The sequence below is a fragment of the Populus trichocarpa genome, chromosome 14, assembly GCF_000002775.5.
Source record: "Populus trichocarpa isolate Nisqually-1 chromosome 14, P.trichocarpa_v4.1, whole genome shotgun sequence".
NCBI lineage: Eukaryota > Viridiplantae > Streptophyta > Magnoliopsida > Malpighiales > Salicaceae > Populus > Populus trichocarpa.
Window position 1 is genome coordinate 3,907,069 of NC_037298.2, and position 26,796 is coordinate 3,933,864.

Here is a 26,796-nt window from a genome sequence, read left to right on the forward strand (position 1 = left end):
GCTGCACTACCTGAATCTTATCCTTCTCCCTATCTATCTAATTGATCGAGAACTTATTATCATTATTTTCTTGGGGGTGCTGATGAGTATCTGTTAATGGTACCACTAGATTGTTCCGTTTTGCATCCGGCCAAACGTTTATCGACTGATGAACTGTATATACACAGAATGCATAACATTAATATTCTGGCTTAAAAAATTTCACAAAGGAATTCATTGTCATATATTCCTTATCGGGCATAATAATAATTGCAGCCTTTATTCATATATCTAGCTAGTAATACTATTTGTTACAATCATCACTATATTTCCGAGACAATTTTCAAACAATCATTTGCGTTTAAATAAGGATATATATATTCACGAGAAATGTTTAATCACATCCTTTCCCTCTAGTCGAGTTCAAAATCCATTTGGCCTATACTAGTTTTATCTCTTGCCAGCTAGTGTAGTTATGTTGGGATTGAGCTCCCCAAAATGAATAGCATGATAAATCATGTTATAGCTGAAAATCTCATCAAGCACGCGGCAATTTATTAAATTCGTTGGATAAATCCAAGACCTCTCTATAGAATTTCTCCGTTTTATTTACGAGTCTTGAGGTGCGTATGGGTGTGCGTGTGCAAGAAAAGTTCATGCAATTTTTTCCTTGTCTTTGATCTCTTTCTATACTTTTATAGATGCTTGCCAACCATATCTTCCCAAACTCTCCTTTAAGTTTCCTTCGCTGTTTTTATTTTCACTCTTTCTATCCTTTTCTTTGTGCAGCTTAGAAACAACGCATTCTTTGAATCCCACACATTTTCTTGTTATATTTTCTTTTTCTTTTTCTATCCAAAACCCTAAAGTAAGCACTCATACTTGGTAGGCCCTCCAATAACAGAAACCCAAATGATCTTATTGGTCTCCCACCTCTCTTCATGCTCAAGGCTCTCTGTCTCATATATTTGGTGGAGATTTGGCTCCACGGGGACTTTTGCATGGATTTGTTGGCTAGTTTCAAAACCAAGGGTTTTAGTTTTTCTTTCTATCCCTATCTTCTTCTCTTGTGGCCGTCCTTTTGATTTATGGTTGTCTCATCAAGGTCAACTCAACATCACTTCTCATGTCTTTTTCATAATTTCTTGCTTTTTTTCTCCTCCTCCTTGCCGTTTGTCATTCTTAATTTCTCCTAAAAAATAAAACTTGGTCAAGTATGGTTCGTTCTAATTGTTTCTTCCTTGTTTTTGCCAATGCCTTAATAAAATCAAAGGGAAATGTACGTTTTAAACATTGGCGAGGTCGTCTGCATGCATCCAAACAAAACTTTTGTCCATTGCGATTCGTAAGCTTGCTTCCGGGATTTCTTTTTTATTCTTTATTTTTGTGAAGTGAATGCACATTTTTTTTCTTTTCAAATACATGACTGGAGCTTTGGAAATTAGTTAGCTATATGTCAATCCCTTAAATCAATGCAAATTGCCACGCCCACTATCAAATCTTGTCAGGTCTCTTTTAATAAAAATAAAGAAAAAATTGAGAACATATAAAGAAAAAAAAAGTATCATGAGGATTCAGTACTAAAACATGCATGTGTGACAATTCTTCCAATATCTCAAAAGAGTTGATAAATTGAGTCCATAAAAAACTAACAGGAGCGTAAGCCAGCTAGTGCAATGAACCACTGGGTTTTGGAAGTCTTTTGTTTTGTGGCCAAGTTTTAAAAGTAAAAAAAGAGAAAGAGAAAGGAAATAAAAGGATGCAGACGACCATGCATACCGTGGGTTAGACATTCCAGGCATGCCGTGTGTTATCTATTATTGGATAGAAGATTAAAAGCAGAAGCATCCAAAAGGCCAAGAAGGAGAAATTACACAAACAAGTCCACATGAAATCACAAGAACTTGCAAGTACTCTCAAACCTCTTTGGACCATGTCTTTATGTGGTGGTTGCCCTTGAGAAATAATTGGATAACTATGGATTATTATACAATTTGAACTCTTTCGGCTATGGGATAAGAGATCAAGTCATCATGACTTGGTTTTCCTCACTTTTATGATAGTTCGGACGGCACTAAAAGGTTGAAGTAGCAATGATATTGACTGCATTTTGCCACTGAAAACCACTAAACAAGTGCTGGTTGGTGGGTTTAATTTCTTTTTGCGTTTGTCGTTCCTGGGCCTCTTTAATTTCTTCCTGGACTAGTTAAGTTTGGCGTTGTTGAGGCCATATTCTTTAAAAGAGAAATGTACAGCATAACAAAAAATTGATGGCCAACAGCTCGAAGCTGAGTGACAGTGTGATATAACTGGTGTAATTGAGGATGGGGCCGACGCCATAGTCGAATGGACGGCATGGCCTTGTTCTGTTTTGTCAAAGTCATTATCAAAACCATCTAGATAAGAAAGAGATATGTGCATTAATTAAACCATAATTATTATTACTATAATAGGTATAAGATAGTTACATAAGACCATACTTTTAGGGTTTGGAGCATGCCCAATGTATTCTTAGACCAGTTTTCTCACGTTAATATTAAATTCCATCACAGTGAGCTTTAATCATTTACATAGCTGTATTTATGAGGATTTGTTTTTTACCATCTCTTTTTAGGTTTGAATCCTAAGACAAAAGGACGGACATAAGAGAAGTGAGAAGTGATTACACCATTCTTTTACATGTCAAATATTGTCAAAGGTAGAAATAAGTACTGGTTAGGTATGGATTGAAATAATTAGACCCATGAGAGTGAAATGTTTAAATTCAAAGAACGACAACGCAATTTCTTGACAAATGAAAACTAGTAGGTTTATTTTATTTTTTTAGATTTGATATTCCATCAACGTTATACCCACATTATTAATTACCAATGAAAATAAAAATATCGATAGACAATAAATCCTGAATAAAATCTTGTTTGACGATGTGTTTCCATCAATAAATTCATATTATCAATATAATGATGTTTACTTGCCGACGAGATATTCCATCAATATGTTCTAGTAATGTGTTGGACCATCCCGCGGTGTAGAGAAGTGAGAGAGTCATCTGAATATCATCTTCACAATAATTACTTGAATTCAACATATTACCTTATCCGAATTTTTATTGATTATCATCTGGATTAATTGATGTATTTCATATGACATAATTTCTAAGCTCCTGGTAAACTAGTGCAGGAGTAATGAACAAGAGAATTGAAATTCGATTTTTCAGCTGGAATATCCCCTTGAGTTCAGATATGGACACCATTTTGCAGGCTTCCAGTTCATTATTTTAAAGAACATCAAATTAAAACCAATCAGCAGATGAGTTCACTGTTCATATGAGTATGAATGGGGATGTTGATAATTTGAAAATGCAGCATAAATTAACGTAGCATCATGTCAAATGGCAATGGTGTTGGGCCTACAAGATTGAGTGGACTATGAACTTCATCGTTGCAAAGCAACACCAGTAAGGCCTGACATGGGCCTTGCATGAAAAAATATAAATTCCCAAGTCCAAAAATGACTCTTTTCCTCAATTAACTTGCTCTCCGCTGAAGCTGTACTGATCTGGGGAACAGAATCCTTTTTTCCAATTGAAATATAATAACTTTTCTTGATTCCCCACAACATAACCATTTCAACAATTCCATTTCACCTCTCACATACAAGCAAAATAAGAACAAAATAAATAAGGGTAAATTTGCAAATTTACTTTCAAGTATCTTGAAATTCTGACTTCACTAGTTTCTTCTTAATCCCAATACATCATCATCTGAGTTTAATCAAATTAATTGGATGGAGATTTTAATTAGATTAATATTTCAATTGATTTAATTAAATTTTTATCTTGGATTAGAACTCGAATCTTGAAATTATCAAGTTAACACATTGGGATAAACTGAGCTTGAGGATTAAATCATACTTATTCATTGCAATGCTAAGTCATGATGAACAAGAATAAAAAAATCAGGTAAAAAATTGAGAAGAATGCTGATATTTTTGGAATTTTTTGAGAGAGAATGATAGCAGATGGAGAACTTTTTTGGTTTTTATACGTGTTGGATTGTTTGGTAGAGATGGCGGGTCGAAAATGCTTTCCGTGCCCGCGTGCCGAGTAAAATCCAAAGTTTAGTTCTTGGGCAAACCTAAACAAGAACCCCCCAACTATAGAGATGGTATTAACTGAGTCTTCAGATGATTATTTCTTTCAATTGAGTTCCCAAGGTATTCAGACATCATGAGTTTTGAGTTTTCCGTCTATACTCTTCACAATTTCGTAAGAGATAACCTCAAGTTTCCCAAAAACGATGTTGTTAAATTGGATTGATTTATGTTCTTTGGCAGGATTGAATGGCAGACTCAACTAAAGTATTTACAAAAACCTTTTGAGAGACTAAAAATCCTTTTAGGAACTTAAGCGAGACCTTTTCTATAATTGGGGGACTTGTTTAAGCTTTGCCTCGCGGCAAGTTCGAAAATATCGTTAACGAGTTGCCAAAACGGCGGTTTTTTTAGGGCAATTTTTGTCAATGGGAAAAAAACTTCAGCAAGTGCACCCTAAATAAACCCTCGCTACGCCTGTGGCTGAGATCTTTAACAGAGAGTTGAAAATCAGAATGGCGAAGCGAGATTTGTCGGGTTCGGAGCCCGATGAAAGCGAGAATTCAAGTTCGGAAGAAGAAGGAGAAGAAGTGGGGAAGCTGAAGGGGATAACGGAGTATGAGAAACAGAGACTATCGAGAATCGCGGAGAATAAAGCTAGAATGGAGGCTCTGGGTCTTAATAAAATGGCAACTTCTTTGATGGGTTCGGTTCAGAAGTCAAGGCAGCGAAAAGGGAAACAAAAATTTGTTGATGACGAGGAATATAGGCCAATTGATGAGACTGCTAGTGATGACGATGGCGATGATTTTGATGACGAAGATTTTGTGGGAGGTCAATCTTCTTCGAAGTCTCGGAGAAGTAAGGTATTGTGAATTTCCCTTGATAAGAATCGTTTCAAGTTTTTATTCACATTTTCTTGATTTTAATGTTAATGTATGATATTGGGACCGTGGAGGGTGAAAATGGGAGCTGTCCTTTTTCTCATTGATAGTAAGAGAAATGCAAAATGGGCCATTTAACCAGAAGTGAACACCAACTCGAGTAGAAGAGGAATGCACACTACTTGTTTGAGAAAAGTCTTAAAAAATGAGTGAAAATGGTAACAAAATTTAGAAGAAAAAATTATTCTACAAGGAAAATGAGTTGATGCAGAGACTGAATAATGAGACCTACAACTGACTGACAGAGTAAACGGGTCAACATCTTATTATCACTCGACTTTTAAAGTGATGGAGGGTGAGAAACCAAAAAAAGGGAAGGGGTGACTAACACAAGATTAGTCACGTGGTGGCATATCAAGTGCGTGTTGAATTATTAGGTACGAGGTAATCATAAACATGTGTGGCACTTGTGAAAAGAGGCTCCGGGAATGCATGTTTGGGCTTATGCATACTCTGTGCAGTGATGAGATGCCTTGGTGCTCAATGAGTTCCAATAAATTGGATGGATCATCATATGTTAAACCATCTTGTAATTTTGTTTAATCTGTGCATGTTTGTGGAACAATCTATTTTTTGTTTGAGACATGCAGGCAATACATTGGTGCCTCACAAGTGATTCTATTTCTTATGCATTCTTAGCAGTACGTTGATATTGTATGAAGTGGATCCATTTTTGCCTCCTTTTAATAACAAGGCTAGTGTGATGCCACCCTCTATTTTCATTTTTTGATTGTACACCCTTGGAAGAAAAAATCTACGAATTTAAGAATGTTCTAATACACCCTTGAAAAAACACAGCTTACATATCTCATTTAAGAAATGAAGAGCACATCACCTTGTGAGACATGCACCCACATGTCTCATTTTGAGGTATGAACTTCTCAACTTGAGATGAGCAGTGGTAGGTCTTTATGCTTTCGGTGTGTGCCTCACTTCATTTATCTTAAGTACATTTTTTTCTACGTTTTGCTACTACCTACACTTACCTTTGGAGGCTTTTCTCCGACAGATGACATGTACTCCTCCTCTAGTAAACATGGTGTGTATCTTTTTTCCCACATGTAACCTCCCTCTTTCCTTACAATAATAATCTATAAGTTAAAATGAAATGGTCTTACATTTAACTCTCTCTTCATATCAAAATAGTTTTGATGTCACAACATCCTATATTTATTTGTTTTTTTTCTTACTCCCAAGATCGATCATTTCAAAATTTATTTGCTTACAACCATCCGTGCGCTTTGTCCTTCCCATTCAAGTACATCCAATCCCAATAACAATTAATATTGTCCACTTCTCATCTCACTCCTCGTACTAATCTATCTGCCTCTCTATCTGAGAGTTGTTTGTACACAACTCTACCTCAGTACCTCACCCTAATATACATAAAAGAACCTGCATACATTTCATTTTTCACCCTTGTCAGAAACTATTTGATTGTGTTGTCTAGCGTGTTTCAGGTTTAGATATGCAAGGCCATGACCTTTGAGCTTTCCCTTGAAATACTTTGATTCATATGTTGGGAACTCTATTTGCTTATCTTTTTTATTCAGGATAAGAGGAAAAGTTCAAAACCTAAAAAAATTCCTGTTCAGAAGCATGTTAGTGGTGCAGATTACATTTATGGGGATGATGATGAATTAATGCAGGTAAATTTTGATGAGTATGGTGGACTTTTATTGCCAGGTTATACTATTTCTGCTTCACATTATTGTAGAGATGGTGGTAAATTAACTCTTCAGCGCTCTTATACAGGCAATTGCTCTGTCATTGCATGATTCTGCAAATGATGCAACTCCCAAAGAGAGAAAGGTAGATGCTCAGGTTCAAGAAGATGCAGGAAGGAAGAAGAGGAAAAAAGCGGTTTGTTTTCACTCGGATTGTTGTTTATGATGAGCAGATTTTTTTACTTATTTCTCTTTCCTCTTATGTTTCTTCTTTATTTCTCTTTCGTGTCAGCAGTTCAGTAGTCGGGTGCAGATGACTGAGGATGACCTTATCTTGCATTTCTTTCAGTTTGATGGTAATTTTGCGAACCTGTCTTCTGTGTGTGTGGATTGTAGGGGAAGGGAGAGGGATAAACCGAAAGTTGGGAATTTTATTTCTTTGTGAGTTTTGACATTAGCTTTGGAAGAAAGGGGATTGAGATAGAGAGGAACAATCTGGTTTAGCAAGTGTTTACATTATCATCACTCCAGAAGGCTTGATTTTACAAAGATGCCTCACTCCTTGTAAGATGACTAAGCTTCTGGACCTTAAATCTTTTATCAGGCCACCCTTGTTTAAACTTTAAAGCTTTATCACTTTAATGTTTTGAAAGCAATATTCTGTCTGTATTATTTCTTGATATTCTGAAAGAGTCTTGGAGTGATTTAGGTGGATAATGTTATTGCAGAGGCAGGAAAAGGGGCAATAACGATGAGAGATCTCCGAAGAGTAGCAATTGCTCATGATTTTACATGGACAGACAAGGAATTGGCTGATATGATACATTGCTTTGATGGTGATGGAGATGGGAAGGTCAGTTCTTGCAGTCTTCATTCTTTTTGTTGTGAAAAGGGGCTTAAAAGTATGTGGTTGTGGGCAGGCACAAGGACTCTTTCCAAATGCCGTGGCACTTTTTGAGTGTTTTAGTTTGGAACTTTGAACAGTTTGCTGATCTGTTGCTCTAAGTGGATGCATTGTGAGCCAAGGATATTCATGTAATTGGAAACTTGTCTTATTATCAAGTACTCTTATGCCGCTCACTTTAATCTTGAATCAATGATCAAAGAACTTCTTTCCCTTATTTGTTAATTACATTATCTAGGCCTAGCGAATCACTTGATAACTTTCTACACATTCCAAGATTGCATTTTGCATGTGACTATTTCCAGAGCTTGATTCTCCATCTGTTCAACACTTGCTTCAAAGTGAATTATACTTTGCTGTCATGGCTTTCTTATCATTGTTTCATCAAAACTGCCCAATACATTGGTGGATGAGGTCTCAATTCATATGTTAAACTTTCCATATTTACTTGTAATGTTCTCATGCTAATCGATGTTGTTTGAAGATTTCCAATTGAGTAGCATGATGCTTATCTATTGTTAACTGGCTCCATTGCAGCTAAGTCTTGATGATTTTCGAAAGATTGCTGGTCGATGCAACATGATTCAGAGTTCTGAAAATCAATGATGGATACAATATTGGCATCACATTCATTGTGGAGATATGTGAGGAAGTGCATCTCTGACTCTTCATAACTTTCTGAGTTCTTTATTGTGTTTCTAAGGTACTTTCTGTTTTCTTTTTTGTCTTTGTAAGTGATGGCTACTTTAAGAATTTGTTCTGATTGGCCTTTTGCAGATACAATCTGCATCTGGGCTATGTATTAAAATGTGAAGAATTACCGTAGCTTCCCGCAATGTTGTATATATATGATGGTATAAATTTTCTCTAAAAGCACGTTGTTTATATTTTCAATTTTCTCTGTAAGCAAAGTAGATGGAGTGAGTTTTCCAGTTCGGTAGGCGTTTTAGCGTTTTGGTAGACTGACTTTTGGCAGCTAAGAGTGCAAGCATTCTCCTTCTGTATACAACAGCATCAGCTGCAAACCTATAATACAAAGCTGATCCTTGACAATCTGCACGCTGTGCGTGGCCCTTTCAGAATATAGTGCCTAAGCTTATCTGAGGAAACAATCTCATGCTAATCACTTTTGGGGACCTTGTTTATTGTGAATGTGCTGTCCTTGATTGAATGGTTTCGATATTAGCTTTATGAAAATAGCCATAGGTGTTTTAGGGTGGTGCTGGTTTTATCTGCAACAGCTAGGTTAAGCTGTCAAATGCTGCTGCTCTAAAGCCAAGCCAGTGCAACCGCACCAGGTTTATCTGGTTATTTAACAACTCAGGAATAACCCCATTTCACGATCCAATGAATGAGCTCCTTGGAACCGAAGGAGGCATGTACAAGTGATTCTGTCATTACTGTTTCAGGTGTTTCAGTGGTGTCGTTCGTAGCTCCAGTAACTTGCAATGACATTAGGGCCGTGTTTGATTGCAGGAAAGTGAATTCCTGGAATTCACTTTCCTTGTTTTCCCATGTTTGGCAGCAATATAAGAAAATAGTCAACGGAAACTGAATTCTGGTCAACACAGAAAACATAACTTTAACAAAGGAAAGTGTTTTCCTTTTGAAAAGAACCGGAAAACACTTTCCTTTTCTTTTATTACACATATTTTTCTCTTCTCACGTTCTCTTTCTTTTCATTAGAAGCAGCAACAAGTATTTATCAACCAACCCAAATTTATCAACCAAGCCATAAAAGCACATGTTTTCCATTCTTCCTCCTGCAGAACCGGCAGAACCAAACAAACCATTTCATCAAATCAAAGCAAAATCCCTACCCTTAAGATTACTGTGAATCAATCAAAGCAAACTGCCCAAATTTATCAAGGAATTAATCAACCATATCAAGGAATGAATCAACCCTTGCTCTTTTTTTTCAAGTCCCAGTAGAAGTAGTCGGGGGAGAGAGAGAGGAGAACTGGGAAGGAGGAGCGGGAAGGGGAAGGGGATGGCAGAAACCTGGAGAACCCGAACAGTGGAAGGGGAAGGGGATGGGAGAAACCGAACAAGGAGAAACCGAAACCAAACAGGGGAAGGGGAAGGGGATGACAGGGGAAGAGAGAAACCGAAACCGAAACCGAAACCCAACAGGGGAAGGGGAAAGGGAAGGGGATGAGGGAAACCGAAACCGAACAGGGGAAGGGGAAGGGGAAGGGGATGATAGGGGAAGAGAGAAACCAAAACCAAAACGGGGATGACAGGGGAAGAGAGAAACCAAAACTGAAATCGAAGGAGGGGAAGGGGAAGGGGATAAACCGAAACCGAAGAAGGGGAAGGGGATGACAGGGGAAAAGAGAAAAAACTGAAACCGAAGAAGGGAAAGGGGAAGGGGATGACAGGGGAAGGGGAGAAACCGATACAGGGGAAGAGAGAAAAAACCGAAGAAGGGGATGGGAAGGGGATGACAGGAGAAGAGAGAAAAAACCGAAACCGAAGAGGAAAACTCAGCACAATTGATAACACTAAAAATTGTTTAATAAGGGGAATTAACATAATCAAATACAAAAATGTTGATAACACTAAAAAGTATGATTTTTTTGCCACAATTATTGTTTTATTTTGCTATATTTATACATGCTTGTTTTATTTTGCTTTGATTAATTCATGATTAGTGTTTGATTATAAGTTCTTAAAATTGAAAAAAAAATATAGTAATAGGTTTTACTTAAAAAATATTTCACAAGCTTATTTCTATATAATATGATATTACATATATAGTTATATTTTATAAAATAAGCTATGTATGCATATATATATTATAATAAAAAAATTCATCATTATATTTTTTAGATTTTATTCTTTTATTGTAAGTGATTAAATATTTATATTAAATATTTTTTATATATTAGATAAACTTGAGAAAAAAATTAATTCATTAATAAATTATTTTCCAGTTTATTTTTCATAACACAACCAAACACTGGAAAGTGTTTTCCAGTTCATTTTTTATAATATTACCAAATACTGGAAAGTGTTTTCTAGGAATTCACTTTCCCCGAAATTCACTTTCCAAAAAAAAACAATTTTCCTGCAAACAAACGGAGTCTAGATTCATGACTTGGTAAACCCCCCGGGTCAGGCCCAACACATAAAATTAGCTCATATTAAATGCATAATAATAATAATAATAATAATAATAATAATAATTCCAAAAGTTATTATTTTTCAAATAATATTCAACTAGTTGGTGGTTGGCGATGATTTACTACAACGACCAAGATATTATTGAGAAATTAATTTTTTATTAGGATATTTATGATAGATGAATGAGTATCTTGAAAGCTACAAAATTGGCACACATTTCAACTTTTCATCCAAAAAAAGCCACAGAGATTTAAAAAAAAAAAATCTGAAAAGAAGAGGAGTAACCCCGTCCTCACACTCACTCTCTAATCCTATGTGGGTGGCTACGGTGCTTCCTAACCTATGTGGGTGGCTACGGTACTTCCTAAACCGGTTCCTCCGGTTCTTTCCGTTCTCACTTCTTCAAGAAACCCTAAACAAAGTTCTTTTCATTTCCGGTTCTCGTATCGACCTTTAAACCTTAAAGTTTCAGCAACAAAGCAGCAGCAGCAGCTTCCCGAGCCGAAGGCTGATAAAAAAAACCCAAGTAGTTCTGATTTAGGATGGCTCCCTGCTTTTCCTCACGTCTTGATTGCCTCTATGTCAAATTTTCTATTTGGTTATCATATAGGGTTTGTATCTCTCTCTTATCATGTTTTACAATATTTATGCTCAAATTATCTTGATGATGGGACTAGACTGGATGAGACAGCACAAGAGACGGGGCAGTTGTTCCGTTCCATTTGCAACCAAACACTAGTACAAATGAAATTTGCTTGTCCGTTCATGTCCAGTTCCTTGTGCCAAATCGTCTTGTTGATCAAGAGGTGACTGAAGATTGGACAAGACGGGACAGGATAGGATAGGAGAGTTAGGACAGTGGTTCTATCCAATGTACACACCAAACACCAACACAAAGAATGAAAATGTTCCAGTCTAGTCCCGTGTGCCAAATGTTATCTTAATCTCGCTTTTTGTGATGATTTGCATTATATATGATCAACGGTCTTGATTGTTGTTGATTACATGCAGGGTAATGAATGGTCCTATTGTTTCTGTTGCAAAAGAGTTGGGTTTTGAAGGAAATTCAACTCTTGAGGGTCTTGTGGTTAGCATTTTTATTGCTGGTGCATTTCTTGGAAGCGTGGCATCAGGTTCACTAGTTGATAAACTTGGATGTCGTCGCACGTTTCAGCTTGACACAATACCATTAATTCTGGGTGCACTTGTCAGGTAATGATTTGTATGTGCAAATAATTTGATGATGAAGATATGACTACCATTTGCAGATTGTGTCATGCTCGAAGGTTGTAGATTTTCTGATCTTATAATGTACATAATTCTAAAACTTAGTCTAATCTATGACACTTTGCATGATGTGACAGTGCGCAAGCGCACTCTTTGGATGAAATACTCTGGGGAAGATTTCTTGTTGGGCTTGGGATTGGTGTGAACACTGTTCTTGTTCCAATCTATATTTCGGAGGTACTTTACTTTCAATGCGCTACATTTACTGATTTCATTTGTTAAACTCCCAGTTTTTTATGTTAGTTACAAGGGTTGGTCAATTCAAAGGTGTTGAAGAAGTGAGAGGAAAGACTTGGGATTTATCTCTTTATCCAATCTTGAGAATATGAGAACAATGTTCTTTCAAATTTATTTATTCATTCATTGAAGCTTGTAATATATTGAATTTTTCTATTATGGTTTGTAGGATGTGGCAAGAAGATATGTTATTGGTGTTGACAGTAACTCCCAATCATTGTTGCTCATCTAACTCCTCATTATATATGTTATAGGTTGCGCCAACAAAATACAGAGGTTCATTGGGAACCTTGTGTCAGATTGGGACATGTCTTGGAATCATTGCATCATTGTTCCTTGATATTCCTTCTGAAACTGATCCACACTGGTGAGTTTCTTTTCCTCTTTGGTCCTTGTTGGTTCCCGGCCGGGGTTTGATTGATGATCTACTTTCATATGCTTGCTCTCTCTCTTAATTTCATGTGCAGGTTTTCTTTTAGCGGATGTCATTCTTTAGAATTAAGTTTTATGATATAAAGTAGGAAGCCAATGAAAGTCAGTTTTGCATGATTTAGCAGGACTTGGCGTCTGCAGTTTGCTTTTTAGCCTTGCATTCATAGGCATCTGCTTGTCTCATAGATTTTCAAAGGAGGCATTATTATTCTTTTACTTGATATGGAGGAGGCTTTGATCTTTCTTGCTTAACAAAATATCTTTTTTTCAGGTGGAGGACAATACTCTACATTGCAAGTGCTCCTGGATTTATTCTTGCACTCGGTATGCAGTTTGCTGTGGAAAGCCCCCGCTGGCTATGTAAAGTAGGGGTCTCTTTCTTTTCTGTGCAAACATCTTTAGATGTTGCTTCTTGTCATTTCATTCCTGAAGCTTTTATGATTTGTTTGTGTAGGTAGGGAGGCTAGATGATGCTAAAACAGTTATTCGTAATATTTGGGGATCATCTGAAGTTGAAACGGCAATCCAAGATTTCCAATCAGTCATCAAGAATAATGGCGTTAATGTGGGTAGTGGATGGTTGGAACTCCTGGAGGAACCACATTCTAGAGGTTGTATGACTATGAAGGTTGTTCTTGGATATCTCATTCAGTTATATTTATAGTGAAATACAATATGGGTCATAGGACTTGTTGTGTTAGTGTTACAGTTTGTGTGATATACTTTCTCTAGAAACATTTCAATAACATTTGTACTTCATGCATTTTCTCTTCCGCATTATTAAATAGCTAGATCATTTCATATTTCAATTGTGAGTCTGTGACACACAAAATTCAGTCTGTAGACATTGATGTAGTTGTGTTGTTGCAGTTGCATTTATCGGAGGTGCCCTTTTTGTACTGCAACAGTTTGCTGGGATAAATGGAGTCCTTTATTTTTCATCGTTGACTTTTAAAGATGTCGGTATAACAAGTAGCAGTTTAGCAAGCTTATTTGTTGGACTTGCCAACTTTGCAGGTTTGAAATCTAAGGCTATTTGTCTTTGTCTTTTGTATATTGAGACATGTTTCTCATTTGAGTCTGAAGTTTTTGAGTTGGTGGTCATCTTCAGGTGCACTTTGTGCTGTATACCTAATGGATAAGGAAGGGAGACAAAAGCTCCTGATTGGCAGTTACTTGGGAATGGTGAGTGTGGATGATATATGCCTGTACAAAAGCTAGTGACTGGAAAAAATAATATCATCATGATCATTGTTCTTTATCTTCTTTTGAGGTTTGAAATTTCAGCTATATTATGGTATTATTAGTTTGTTGGTCCACTGATGCACCAAAACTTACAAAAAAAAGATAGCAGCATGGATTATCTAAGTTATGAATTATTTTTCTTTATGCAGGCAGTTTCAATGTTTCTTATTGCTTGTGCTATCGGTTTTCCAGTAGATGAAGAACTCAGTCACAATTTGTCAATACTAGGAACTCTGATGTAAGTAACTTTTCCCTAGAATCCCCACATAATTTTAAAATCTGGGAAGAGATTAGACAAAGGTTTAGCCCATGGTAGTTTTGCAAGGAGAAAACAGTTCCATTTAACTGACTCCAATTAATTTAAAGTTCTTTGAACGGAGCAACATAGAGAGCTGCCTCGCTGTTTACTTTTGCTGCCTCTCCATATTTAGCAGTTTCATCTTGTTGGTCAACAGGCTGTGAGTTTTGAAAGCCATTGCATTTAGTACTTAGTACTACCCAATTAATTGAAGATTTAGCCTTTGCTTGGTTTATTTGTCACTTTCTAAATTAGTTAATAAGTTTGGCATATGAAGTGAACTTGGGCCACCTATGACCAGCAATGCTAGATTGATATGACTCAAGAAAAGGCACTTTTGTGGCTTACAGATATGACCTGATGAGAGAAAAAGATTCCACCTGATTGCTGGTTATTCAGCGTGACTTTTATTTAGCAATTTTCTTATTTCAAAAGCTCATTATTCTACCTTAATGAAACTATGAAAAAACCCACTGCATATTTGAAACCCTGCATTTTGTTTGCATGCCTTTTCAACATGATATTGTGATCCAAATAAAAGCTGAGCTACAAGTGAGACATATAGAACTATGCTGAACAGCCATATATTGCTTGCATCACTATCAACCTATCAACAAGTGAATGTTATATTAATAAGGCTATGTCATGGTTATCTTATCCATACATATAAGCATTTGGAACATGTTATAACCTTTTCCAGTACATGCAGTATCTTTTTTCGATGTGCAATTGTTCTGGATGCTTTGCTTCATAGCATCATATAGTATGGATATGCATATGTAATAATTCATGCATAAAATATCTACTTGTATTCCCTTTTAACAGACATCCCAAGTGAATCTGTTGTCCTCCAGAATACAACTCTACCTTCAGGGTTTGCTGCATTCATTTCTAGGTCGATTTTTGCAATAGTGAGTGAAAACTTGAAATGAATCTTGCATTGATTGCTTTTGAACATGTACTGCCCTTTTCTCTTGAGAATTAGAAATGAATCGCTACGCGACGATGTCAAAGCATGACATATAGCACCATCCTGATATTGCTAGACACTAGGGTGTTTTAAGGTGTGCAAAATCCTTTCCTACTAATCTGGAATATAGGAGTATTATGCATTAATGAGATCTTCATTGATAACTCTTTTGGCTCTTGCATATAGGTACATTTTCACATTTGCCATCGGAGCTGGCCCTGTAACTGGTCTCATCATACCAGAACTGAGCAGCGCCAAGATGCGAGGGAAGATTATGGGGTTCAGTTTTTCTGTTCATTGGGTAGGTACTCAAATCATTTTCCATAATTTATTCCCCAGAGAAAGGAAAAGGCAAGTTCTGCCAAGTCTTGTTGATGTTTTGGTCAAATATCTAGCATTTGTACTGTCTGGCCATTTCCCATGTTTCTAATTGGATTTGGAAGAGAGAATGGGAAAGATATAGCACCATTGCTGTTTCCATTCTTATATATTTTGATCTTCGAATCATGTAATTTCAGCTTCTTTACACCCCTTGTGAATTCACCTTGGTCATTTGATTTACCTTCTTTCAGGTTTGCAATTTCCTGGTGGGTCTATTATTTCTCGACTTGGTGGAGATTTTTGGAGTTGCTCCTGTTTATACCGGCTTTGGCAGTGTGTCCTTGTTAGCAGCAATATATGCCAAGTATTTCTTAGTTGAAACTAAAGGACGCTCTCTTGAAGAGATTGAAATGTCTCTGAACCCCGATTTCTCTGTCAGAGACAAGTGACCATAAATTGATTTCAAAGCTAGGACAGACGGCAGAAGACGGGATTGTAATGCTAGGACGGGATTGTAATGCTTGGACAGACGGCAGAAGACGGGATTGTAATGCTAGGACGGGATTGTAATGCTAGGACAATTGCACAGATGTTTCTTTGGAAGGTTGTGATTGGTGATCCTTGATGCTAAGGTAGTGTAGTTGTGTTCGAGTAAACTCTAATTTCTGTGTACGCAACAGTTTTACGCACCACAAGTGACCAGAAGAAAAATCATCTGGTTTTCTTCTTTCACATTTTGCCAATTTTGTGCAGGGAGCTCGTTCATGTAACATCAATCAAATTTCATTTGATGCCAACTTCAGTTTGCTTAATGTATCACTTCTAAACTGAAAGTGTATGAAACCTCTACCTGTCCTATTAGTAAACCTTTCTCCTTGTATGATTTATGATTCCAAATTGCATATAACATGTAGATGGCAATCGCATGTTCTTGAGCATATAACGAGTTTATGCATAATATATAACGGGAAAAAAACGGTACCCAACTTTATTTCTTTCTGGACAATTTCGACCTGTTAAGGGCATATGAAAAAACAGTTATAACTAGTTCAGCTTTAATTCTCTACGAGCTCTTAGATTTATGGTGTTTGAAAAATTGTGCAAATCGTACTTTTTTAAAATTTTAAAAAAAAATTATTTTTTTTTTATTTAAAATAAAAAAAAATTTTGTTTTAAAATTGTTTTATTGTAAAAAATAATTTAAAAAAATAAAAAAACTTCACAAGATGTAAATCACGTTTCATATGTTAAAATAATATTAAAAATATATATTTTAAATTTAATTTTTTAAAATAATATTATTTTAATATATTTCTAGAAGCTACCTCATCGTAACCAGACTGTTTTGGAGCAGTCTGAAAAGTCGAGGATCAATATTATCTCGGCTTTACTCATGTTTAAAACCCAAAGCATTTACCTCTAATTCTTTGTGTTTTTATGCACCGATGATTGTGGTATGGGAGAGAGTTTCCCATGAGGTTCCTCGAGACAGAAGCTGGTCACACAATCGAGCAATCTAGGAGTCGGCAATTACAATCAATTCCTTAATGTCAATTTCTGGTGCGGGTAATTAAAGGAACAGCAGCTCCCTCTCACCAGTCACATTTGACATGTGCTCCCTAGGGTTTGATACAACCAATAAAATAAAAAGGAGTAACATCCTATCAATCACACATCTAATGTCTTCAATATTCTACATTTCAACCCAGGTACGCGAGGCGGAAGGATTGACAGGCTGATCCACTGGTCATGTCCTTTTCATGAGGTACCCCAAAATGATGCCTACCAAGGCAACAAGAATGGTGTATATGAAAGGGATACCTCCTCGACTTCTGCTGGAATGATGCCTCAACAGCTCCTGCATACAATTGCGCACACATTCATTTTTAACACGGGCTCCGCTGATACCGCTACTAATGTCATCCTGCAAGGTAATCTATTTTCTATAACAGAAACTATTGCCTGTGATTTTGTTTGTTTTAGTTTTTTCATTTCTATATTGGGTTGGGGGGGGGTAGATATAATGATGATAAACAGGAGAATACAAACTTTATCATGTTTGTTGCCTTTCATATAACATTTCACAGGTTGAATGTGAGATAGAATAAAAAGTGTTGGATTATGCAGATATTTCCTCACACAAGAAATGACGAGGTATCATGCTTAAGTACGAAATTGTTTACATAATGAGAAAAGTGCATGAAAAGCAACAAGATCAAGCATAACCACTTAAAAAAACTCACTTATAATAGCCAGGCATGATTGAACACTATATTCACCGTCTCCTTTTAAATAAAATTTACCTAGCAAATAGCAGCTCAGGTAATCAAGTGATAAAGGTCATGAAACTATTTTTTATTATTGTATAATTTGTAGCATTTGCCAGATATGTTTCCTCTTACTTTCCCCGACTGCATTCATCTAAGAATATGGATTTCTTATAGTATATTTTTTTCTCAGCTCCTAATATTTCTTGCAGTGAGAGCTGATCTAAAAGTAAAGGGTAGCTCTAAAAGCATTCCAGCACACACACTAACATGCTATATTCACATACTGAATGCCTTACCAGTTCTTTCTGAAGTTGCCTATTTTGCTGAACAGCGGAATTTTTCTCCTCAGTCAGCTTGGAAATGAGAGCCTTTGCCTGAAATCAGAATTATCATTTCAAGAATATGACCAAGTGTCCCAATCAAATATCTTAACAAGAAACTCTAAAGTCTAGTCAATGTCAAGGAAACAAAATTACAAACTTATATAAAATTTTGATTTTTGTGCATGTGATGCTGAGATAACACCCAAGAAGAGGGTGTCTCTGTGATATATCCCATGATGTGGTGAGTCTTAAGTGTGCAAACTCACCAAAATCATCCAGAGGTTGTGTAAGAAATCAAGAATAGTGGCCAAATCCTAGTTACATAATTGTCAATGAGTGGGGAACATAAGCAGCTGAGAAGTTGACTTTCATAAATGGCTTGGCTGAACATCTGATGGCTAGGTGTTTTAGAATCTAATTCGAGGTAGGACTACGTAATTATTAAAAAGGTTCGAACTGGCTTGGCTGAACATCTAATGTCATGCTTTTAGAATCTAATGAGGCAGGACTACCTCATTATCAAAACTGGTTCGAACTACAGAATAGATGGGGAATCTGAGTGGCTCCGACATTCATAGGGATTCACCAATCAGCCAAAATAAGAGGATTCTCTCCCCCTATCAAAAGGAAGTAGAGTCCCCCTTTCTAATAACAGCAACATTTTTTCATCCTAACACATCCACCCCCAGTCGGGAGATACTTGAAAGTTGATGCAATTGAAAAACAAAACAAAAAAAAAAATTCAAGAATTGGGATTAAATAGGAAAACAACAGTCAGGGTAGGAATGCTGCCAAAAATAGCTGCTTCATAAATAAAGGAATCTATTTTTTAAATATAATGACACTCGTCAAACAGAAAAATAAGAAAAGTGACCTTATTAGTCTAACAGTGCTTGATAAACAAATGAAGCCAGGGATTGCACATTTAGTATGTCCAACCAACCATTCATCACTAAGTTTTTCCAACAATTTGGGTTCAAAATTTATTGACAGAAGAAAAAGAATGACATACCTCAGGTGAGTTATCTTCAGGCTGTGGTCTCTGGACATTAGACCTTGAAACCTACAAAAATGATCACATGATAGAGAAACAATCTATTAAACCTAAGAGGGCAAACATAAAGACAAAACCTGAACATAATTCAATTCAAAGACCAGGGCATCAGACACTCACAGCTGACTGTTCGGAAGTGCTAAAATTCCCATTATCTGACACGGAAGCTCTAGGAGAAGAACCTTCCTCTGATTCTTCACGCACCGGTGACGGTGGTCCAGCTGGAGCAACATAAACAACCCTCAACTTGCACTCTTCAACTGCATGCCCCGCCTCCTTATTAAACTGCAAAACACAATACATTGAAAACCCATTTGCATAACCCATAAAATTAAACCAATTAAACCAGAAACAGGAATACTCAGCAAAATTATATCACTACCATCTCTGGAGTAATATCCTTGGCTGTAGCTCCAGGACTTGTAATTACACTCTGAAGTAAAAACTTGTCCTTGCATTGCATATCAAGTGGCATCTCCTTTTGTGCTTGCATCGTGACTAACATGAACAAACAGCCCGTCATTAAATTAACACAAATTTAGCAAGATACGAAAAGCGAAATTAATAATAATTAAAGCACAAGAATTGAAGAGAGAAAGAGAGAGAAACCTATAACATCACAGGAAAGCCTTGGCAACACAACTCCTGTGTTAGGCCTAACACAATACTTCTTTGGATTTGTTGTCTTGACCTATAATAATTAAACATGCAAATCAATTTTATTATACAAACCCAGTTATTATAAAAAAAAAATTGAGATTAACTAATCATTACCTTAAAAGCAACATAATTGTCACTTTTATTTCGCAACTGTAGAGAACACGAGATCTGCTTCTTTAATTCAACTACAAAAATCATAAAAAAGTTAGAAGAAAAAAAAGATCTTCAAAGAAAAGGAAAGAAATATAATTTCTTTCCAAGACGATACGTACAAGGGAATTGGAGCTCTTGAGGCTCGATGCTGAGAAGTTCGTCGGCAATCATTTTGATGGGATCGGCGAGAGTGTCACCGGAGATAGAAGCAAGAGTTAGTGGTTTACCGTGACCTAGAGGGGGGGGGGGGAACAAATGAGAGCGAGAAAGAGATTAGAAGACCAGAAGTAGAAATAGTAAAGTAACAGCGTTTTTTTACTTTCCCTGTTGCTTACAGCCGGTGGGTGTTTGGTAACGCCAAATGGGAGTAATTTTCCTCGGAAATACATAAATTTGGTGTTTGTTTTTTTTAACTTGCATGCACTTTGAAAAACATTTGCCGTTACGCCATACCAAACGTTGCCGTTAGGTTATTGCTACCGATGGATACAACTCCAATGCGTCTGCCATTCTGCATTGTATATATCATTATTGTAATGGCGGATTCGGATATTCATCCTGAAAAGGGTATGAATTATGGATCAACTAACTTGTATATATCATGTTAATTATTATTTTTAAATAATTTTATTTCAAAAAAAAAATTTATGTTAACTTAAACAAGTTTGGATTGAGTTTGATAAAATTAAACCAAATTATTAAAAATTTAATCAGATTTTATCAAATTAATATTTTATAAAATCCAATTAAAAGCACGATCTAAGTTAGATTTTGAAACTGAACTCTTTGTAAAGTTGATAAAACCAAGTCCAGTTTAACAATTATGTTATATATTCAAGTAAAATGTAATTTAATAGGTTATTTATAATTGAAAAATAATATTATGGTTTTTTTAATAAAATTGTCTGTGTTTGTCTGGTATTTAGGTGTATTATACATTTATACTTTTTAAAAATATATTTTTGATTAAAAATATTTTAAAATATTATTTTTAAAAATATATATATTATTATTTTTACATCAAGGCATGAAAACATAAAATAAAACTCAAAATAATATCACTTTAATATCTTTCATTCCAAAAATACTTTTTTTAAATAAAAAAAACAAGATAATGCATTACCAAAAGGTTCCTCTATAAAAGATTCAAAAAGCCTTGGGAAAAGTTTTTCTTATCGATAAAGGAGAATGGTTGGTGAAATAGTAAACAAGCTCAAGAGCCCCTTTAGTCCTTTACTTCTTCGATTCAGCTGAGGGTGACAGAACACCCGTATCTAACCAGCCTGCCTGGAAAAATATCCTCAGCTTTGAAGTGAATTTGAGCAAACCTCCTCTGAGGAGTATTCTAAACTTGGAGGCAAAATATTCTGTTTTCAGAATTCCATCCTTGTTATTTTTATTCTTGTATTTTTAATTTGATCAATTAATTTTTATGTATTTTTTTTAATTTACCTAGTTGATTCTTGTATTCTCATGCTTTACTTTGTTAATTTAATAACTAACTTCTATCAAGTATAATTTTGAAACATGACCCGGCCTGGTAGGTCGATCCGGGGCTGGAATTGAACCGGGTTAAAAAAAGTAAAAAAAGTCATGACTCGGTGTAACCCGGCCGACCCGGCAAGTTGACCCGGCAAAACCTAAACGTCTTGATTTATATATATCTTTAATGTCTCAAGATAATTTATTTGATGGTATAAACCCTGTTTATCATCTCATAAATAAAAAAAAGATATTTAATAATGCCACTTTAGCATGCATAATTACTATTAAGATTAAAAGTTAACTACTTGATTAACTAAACAGATTTAGAAAACACAATGGTTATCTTGACAAATTTTTAAAACACGCCTATTAATTAATCAAATTAAAAAATACAGGATTGTAAATAAATATTTTTTAATAATATTTGAAATAAATAAATGACACCAGAGGATAGGTAAATTTAGTTTTATTGCCTTGAAGAAAGCGTCGTTTTGGTCCTACCCTCTAGCTAGTCTTTAAGTTGATTGCGGATGTGGACCTAAAAGAATGGTATGTTATTAATAATACATGCCTCGTTGCCTTCCCCATTTTATTTTATTTTTATTCCGGAAACTGGAACAATAAAGACAATAATATAAAGTTGAAAATCATCTCTATCAACACAGTGAAAATAAAAGGGAATCATCACAATTAAAAAATAAATAAATGTTGAGAATCATTGCTCAGGGATGATGGCGTAGGTGTGTGTGTTCCGGATAGCGTGCAAGTTTTATAAAATTTTGAATTTTTTTATTTTTTTTATTTTAATATGATGTTAAAAATAAATTTTTAAAAAAATAAATTAAATTATTTTAATATATTTTTAAATAAAAAATATTTTAAAATACAATTTTTATCACTACCACATGCACCAATAGTAAAAGCATGTGAATCCTGCGAATATACAGGACCCACACGCATATATCTCTCGCCTGTACCATAGTTTCATAAATTTGAGTTAATTCTCAAACCAACGCGACGAAGGAACCTTAGTTTTAGCTGGACCTCACCTAAAAATTTTAATTTTTTTTAGGTGCTTTATACCTTTATTTTCCCAACATACATAATGTTAATGTAGAGGCATCGGCTTTTAAAATTGTCTGATAATTTTTAAAAAAAAAAATTGGGAAATTATCTATAACTTTTTCATAAACCCTTCTTGTAAGAGAAAAATAGAAATTATGAATTTGACTCGAGTAGAAAACTACAATTGAAATTAATTCCAACATTTAGGAGGAAAACGCGGCTATATTCCTGAAAGAAGATGACCAATTATGTAAAAGTTACTCCATCTAATACCTACTTAGTTAGCGATGAGTCAGTAAATATTTTAATATTGTTATTTTTATTGTTTTCCAAAGTATTTTTTATTTAAAATAATATATTTTTTATTTTTTAAAAAAGTTATTTTTACATTTAAAATCAAAATCAAAAAACACTAAAAAGTAAAAAAAAATTAATTTTTTTAAAAAATATTTTTAAAATGCAAAACAAACATATCCTAAAAATAATGCCATCAAGCATAAAAATCCTAGAAACTCGAGCTCAAGGAAAAACAACATAGAGCATCTGTAGCGAGCCATATGAACATGGAATGAATAACAAGAGCTGTTGGGTATCTCGGGTACGAGTGGAGGTGGAAACAATGTCCTGCTGAGAATTGCTTGTCCCATCCCAAGTTCACTGCTCCAATATCTCGAATCCCTATTTACAGCTGAACTTGTTTGTCCCGAGTCCATTACTCCAAATATACAAATCTCCCTATCCATGTCAATATCTAATTACTAATCATGTCAAGCATCTAGAAAGTGGAACATCGCCTACATAGATATCCTCTGTATTTATTTAGTTCTGAACGATTGACATCTTACAACTAATGTATTCACATATTTGGCAAACAGTTATAAGTTGAGTGTAAAATTAGCAGCCCATATTAAGCTGCCAGAGCTAGGAGCTCAAATGTACATAGCTCGCTACAGATAAGAACACACATTTACTGTGAACAGAGAAGAAAACGATGCCATTATACCAGGAATTATTTGGTCATGTATGCTCCCAAATACGTATTTGAAGCCACTAAGAGTCTTCGGTGGCAGTGAATGATTCTAACCACCAGAAGCAGCAGGAGAGTGTTGCTGCTGAGATCGAGCAGCGAAACCGGCAAACCAAGCAACACTCATGAGCTGAACACCAAGGATTAGAATCCACCAAGATACCAGCCCCCTAATCATATGCAACATCCATGTTGGAGCACTGAGCTCAGCCCCAAGCTTCAACCCCCTCATCAGCTGTAACAGCCGATAAGACTCATACACAACTGGGGTTACCAACCATACTGGTGACTGCCAGTGCCAGGTCAGCAGCTCAGTCAGAATTTGTACAGATAAAAGCAGCATGTAAGGACCCAATAGAACTGCAAATGGGATAAATGGCAGCTGGGGTAGGAGGGTGCCCTTTTGAGATCCCAATAACGCCATCAAGGGAATCACAAAACCAGATACAGTTGCAACCACGTTCCAAAATTTGTAACTCAAAGGAGGCTTGCTATTGCAGGTTTGTGCCTGGTTTTTGGACCGAGAACAAGAATCAGCCATTAGAAGAAAAAGGGTAGCACCAAGATTGAAGATGCAATCCAGTCCAATCAAGGAAAGAAGGCTGGCTATATTGGGACCAAGGAATACAGAAGATAGAGGCAGCCATAATGTTGGTACCATGCCTGTAGTCAGGAGAAGAGAAGGGCCCAGAAGCCACATCGGCCATTTAAGAAACTGAAATTGCACCAATGACCGATTCTTTGTATCTGTAAGCTCTTCACTGTTGGTTGCTGGTGCTTCAGCTGTGTCTTCAGACTTCAAGGTTTCAAATATGTTGCTAGTTTTCTTCAATAAGTTACCAGAAGCATCAATGGTAGGAGCATATGTGACAGGTGAAGGTTCCCATGGAGTCAATTTAGCGCAGCAAACAGTGGTGTGATTAACATGAATTCTAGGAAATCTGAGACCATGATGCATGTTTAGGTTGCTTAGCAATTTTAGCTTCCTGAGATGGACTTGGTGAGCATTAATAGTAGACATTGTAGGAGGAGCTTTAACTAGTGATGCCATAGCTTGATTTGCAATCGAAGCTTTACCAAGTTTACATATACGATATGGTCTCAATCTCTGAAACACGGAAACAAAGGCCATAAGAACATTTGCCAGATCAAAGAAGATCACAATTCACAAACCAGTGAGTTCTTTGTGGTTTAAACTAACTGCATATTTGTTTACAAAAATTTCCTATACAGCCACCATAACTTCTTCCAGATAACAAATTATTTTAACATCTCCAAGCAGCTTAATCACACAGCAACCATATACTCCAGACACCACAGCAATTGACTCTCGAGAATTTTACAAGACAGTAACAGATTACTCATTACAGTGAGTTAATATAGAATCATTTGAAAATAAAACATTGCCAAAATTTACAAAACAGTACCACCATCAAGCTCATCACAACTTGAGCTATTAAACTTCAAAATCAGAAATTAATGACAAAATTCAACGATACCCACCATAAAAGTTAGAGAATTGAAAGCCCAATAAGAAAACAGCTTCCATATCTCAACTCACCAACTTCAACTACACTCTACAATACAACTACCATAAGCGCTCTAAAAACTAGAAAGAAACAGATTTTATCGAATAATAAGCAATCGTTGAAAAAAGAGACATCTAAAAAGTAAAAACATGTAATCAAGATAAAGAAAAAGAAAAGAAACTTGAGGTTTACCTTCTGAGAGAAAGGAAGAAAAACCTTGCTGTGCTGATTATGTAAATGTGCAGTAGAGTTTTTTTTTTTTATGAGCTCAAATCTCTGAAGGACCGAGTTTCTGGCCTGACTAACTCGTGAAATGAAACTTGGCCGAGACAGGGTTGATGAAAAAATCCGATTTTGGTTCGCATGTAATTTCAGATTTTTTTAAACAAAAAAAAAAAAATTAGTTTGGGTCAGCCCACTTGACTTACGACCCAAATCTTCATTCGGATAGATTGTGGTTTCACGGAGTTATACCATGCTTTGCTTCTATTTTGAATAAATATAGCCTACATGTAGAAGTTATTGAAAAAATATTATTATGTAATGCTTGGCGATCATATCGGTACTTTTTGAAAAGAGGGATGATAACGTCAAGAAATTTTGAACTGTAAGATAGAAGGCGAATATTGATAAATATTTATAAGAAAAAAAAATTAAGTTCACTCTTTTTCACTTTCATCCCTGTATTCGATAAGCCGACTTTAATTACATTGCTTTGGTCAGTTTCATGAAATTTATACACAACTAGTTAGTTGGCTTTTAACAGGAAAAAATGAACGTGCAAGCAATTACATAGCTTTTTTATATTAGAAATTCAAATTGAGAAGTTGATGTATATATTTAATTGATTTATTTTAAATAATCTCAAATAAAATTAAATATTTGCTACGCTACGAGTCGGATAATCTTTTTTATAACCATAAAAAAATGATAATACAAAGCCCAAAATTTGATACATTCTAGCCAACAAACTTTAAAACACTAAAAATATCCTATATTTAATGATATAATTTTAAAAAGTTATTGAAATAACAACATATTATATATATGTTAAGATTAATTTTGGTTAACTTGCAAAACTTGTGACTCAAATAATTAAACTATAATAATCTTATAAAACACAAATCAAAAAAAATTATGAAAGCTAGTTCTGATCAACGAAATACCAAAGAACAAGAATGAAAATAAAAGAAAAAATTAATTTAAAAAAAACATTTAAAAAACATGAGTCAACTTAAATGAACTAGTCAAATTCACAATATAAATTATGATACTATGATGACTCGATACAGGATAAATTAAAAAAATAAAAAAGAAGCTTCTTTTAAATAAAGCCAGTTGATGAAAAAAGAAGAAATTCTATCCCAAAATAAATTTTTTGGTGTATAGGTTTTTTTAAGAAAAAAAACAAATTCTTTTATTTTATTTAGATGAAATTTTTAAAAGAATAAAGGAAAGCCATTTTAAGACAACGCTAAGAGTTCGGATATGGTGGATCTATTATGAGGCCTAGAATCAGGGACGAGCCAGTGAACCTGTCATTTTAATTTTTCGTCCTCCTGACAATTTTTTTTTCCAAATGACGTGTACATCAAATCTCTTGTGAACATTCTCTTCGGCAACTACAGCCTCGTTGAAAATTTATGGTAAAGGTGTTTGATGTTTAAAAATTAATTTTTAATTTTTTTTTAAGCTAAAGCTCTTGAAAAAAAAATATAGAAATCTTGA

General features: G+C 35.3%; 4 protein-coding genes across 7 annotated transcripts; 2 read left to right on the plus strand and 2 right to left on the minus strand.

The window, feature by feature from the left end:
• Positions 1 to 4,113: 4,113 nt before the first annotated feature.
• Positions 4,114 to 8,480, plus strand: LOC18105189 (uncharacterized). Of its 3 annotated transcripts, XR_002977602.2 has the most exons (7): positions 4,283 to 4,937; positions 6,569 to 6,664; positions 6,771 to 6,878; positions 6,978 to 7,038; positions 7,411 to 7,535; positions 8,124 to 8,289; positions 8,364 to 8,480. XR_002977602.2 is itself a non-coding variant. In XM_024584515.2 (6 exons), the coding sequence occupies exons 1-6, from the start codon at positions 4,587 to 4,589 to the stop codon at positions 7,660 to 7,662; spliced, it is 801 nt and encodes a 266-aa protein (XP_024440283.2). In that variant the 5' UTR covers positions 4,114 to 4,586; the 3' UTR covers positions 7,663 to 8,052. The 3 variants fall into 3 exon arrangements, 2 of the variants coding, with proteins under 2 accessions (XP_024440283.2, XP_024440282.2); XM_024584515.2 differs by lacking the exons at positions 8,124 to 8,289; positions 8,364 to 8,480 and adding an exon at positions 7,603 to 8,052 and having other exon boundaries at positions 4,114 to 4,937; XM_024584514.2 differs by having other exon boundaries at positions 4,285 to 4,937; positions 8,124 to 8,480.
• A 2,446-nt stretch (positions 8,481 to 10,926) lies between these two features.
• Positions 10,927 to 16,387, plus strand: LOC18105190 (probable plastidic glucose transporter 1). Its single transcript, XM_024585084.2, has 12 exons — positions 10,927 to 11,323; positions 11,724 to 11,924; positions 12,077 to 12,176; positions 12,491 to 12,603; positions 12,940 to 13,033; positions 13,123 to 13,279; positions 13,539 to 13,685; positions 13,780 to 13,853; positions 14,063 to 14,151; positions 15,368 to 15,482; positions 15,754 to 15,988; positions 16,060 to 16,387. Exons 1-11 carry the CDS (start codon positions 11,055 to 11,057, stop codon positions 15,949 to 15,951), a joined length of 1,557 nt encoding a protein of 518 aa, XP_024440852.2. The 5' UTR covers positions 10,927 to 11,054; the 3' UTR covers positions 15,952 to 15,988; positions 16,060 to 16,387.
• A 611-nt stretch (positions 16,388 to 16,998) lies between these two features.
• Positions 16,999 to 20,509, minus strand: LOC18105191 (vesicle-associated protein 1-2). Its single transcript, XM_006375230.3, has 8 exons — positions 20,082 to 20,509; positions 19,924 to 19,994; positions 19,759 to 19,840; positions 19,532 to 19,647; positions 19,270 to 19,434; positions 19,108 to 19,158; positions 18,069 to 18,146; positions 16,999 to 17,360 (listed from the first exon to the last, which is right to left on the minus strand). The coding sequence occupies exons 1-8, from the start codon at positions 20,131 to 20,133 to the stop codon at positions 17,250 to 17,252; spliced, it is 726 nt and encodes a 241-aa protein (XP_006375292.3). The 5' UTR covers positions 20,134 to 20,509; the 3' UTR covers positions 16,999 to 17,249.
• Positions 20,510 to 23,288: 2,779 nt separating this feature from the next.
• LOC18105192 (uncharacterized) lies at positions 23,289 to 25,421 on the minus strand. Of its 2 annotated transcripts, XM_024585382.2 has the most exons (3): positions 25,261 to 25,420; positions 25,043 to 25,116; positions 23,289 to 24,647 (listed from the first exon to the last, which is right to left on the minus strand). In XM_024585382.2, exons 2-3 carry the CDS (start codon positions 25,043 to 25,045, stop codon positions 23,592 to 23,594), a joined length of 1,059 nt encoding a protein of 352 aa, XP_024441150.2. In that variant the 5' UTR covers positions 25,046 to 25,116; positions 25,261 to 25,420; the 3' UTR covers positions 23,289 to 23,591. The 2 variants fall into 2 exon arrangements, with proteins under 2 accessions (XP_024441150.2, XP_024441151.2); XM_024585383.2 differs by lacking the exon at positions 25,043 to 25,116 and having other exon boundaries at positions 25,261 to 25,421.
• Positions 25,422 to 26,796: the final 1,375 nt, after the last annotated feature.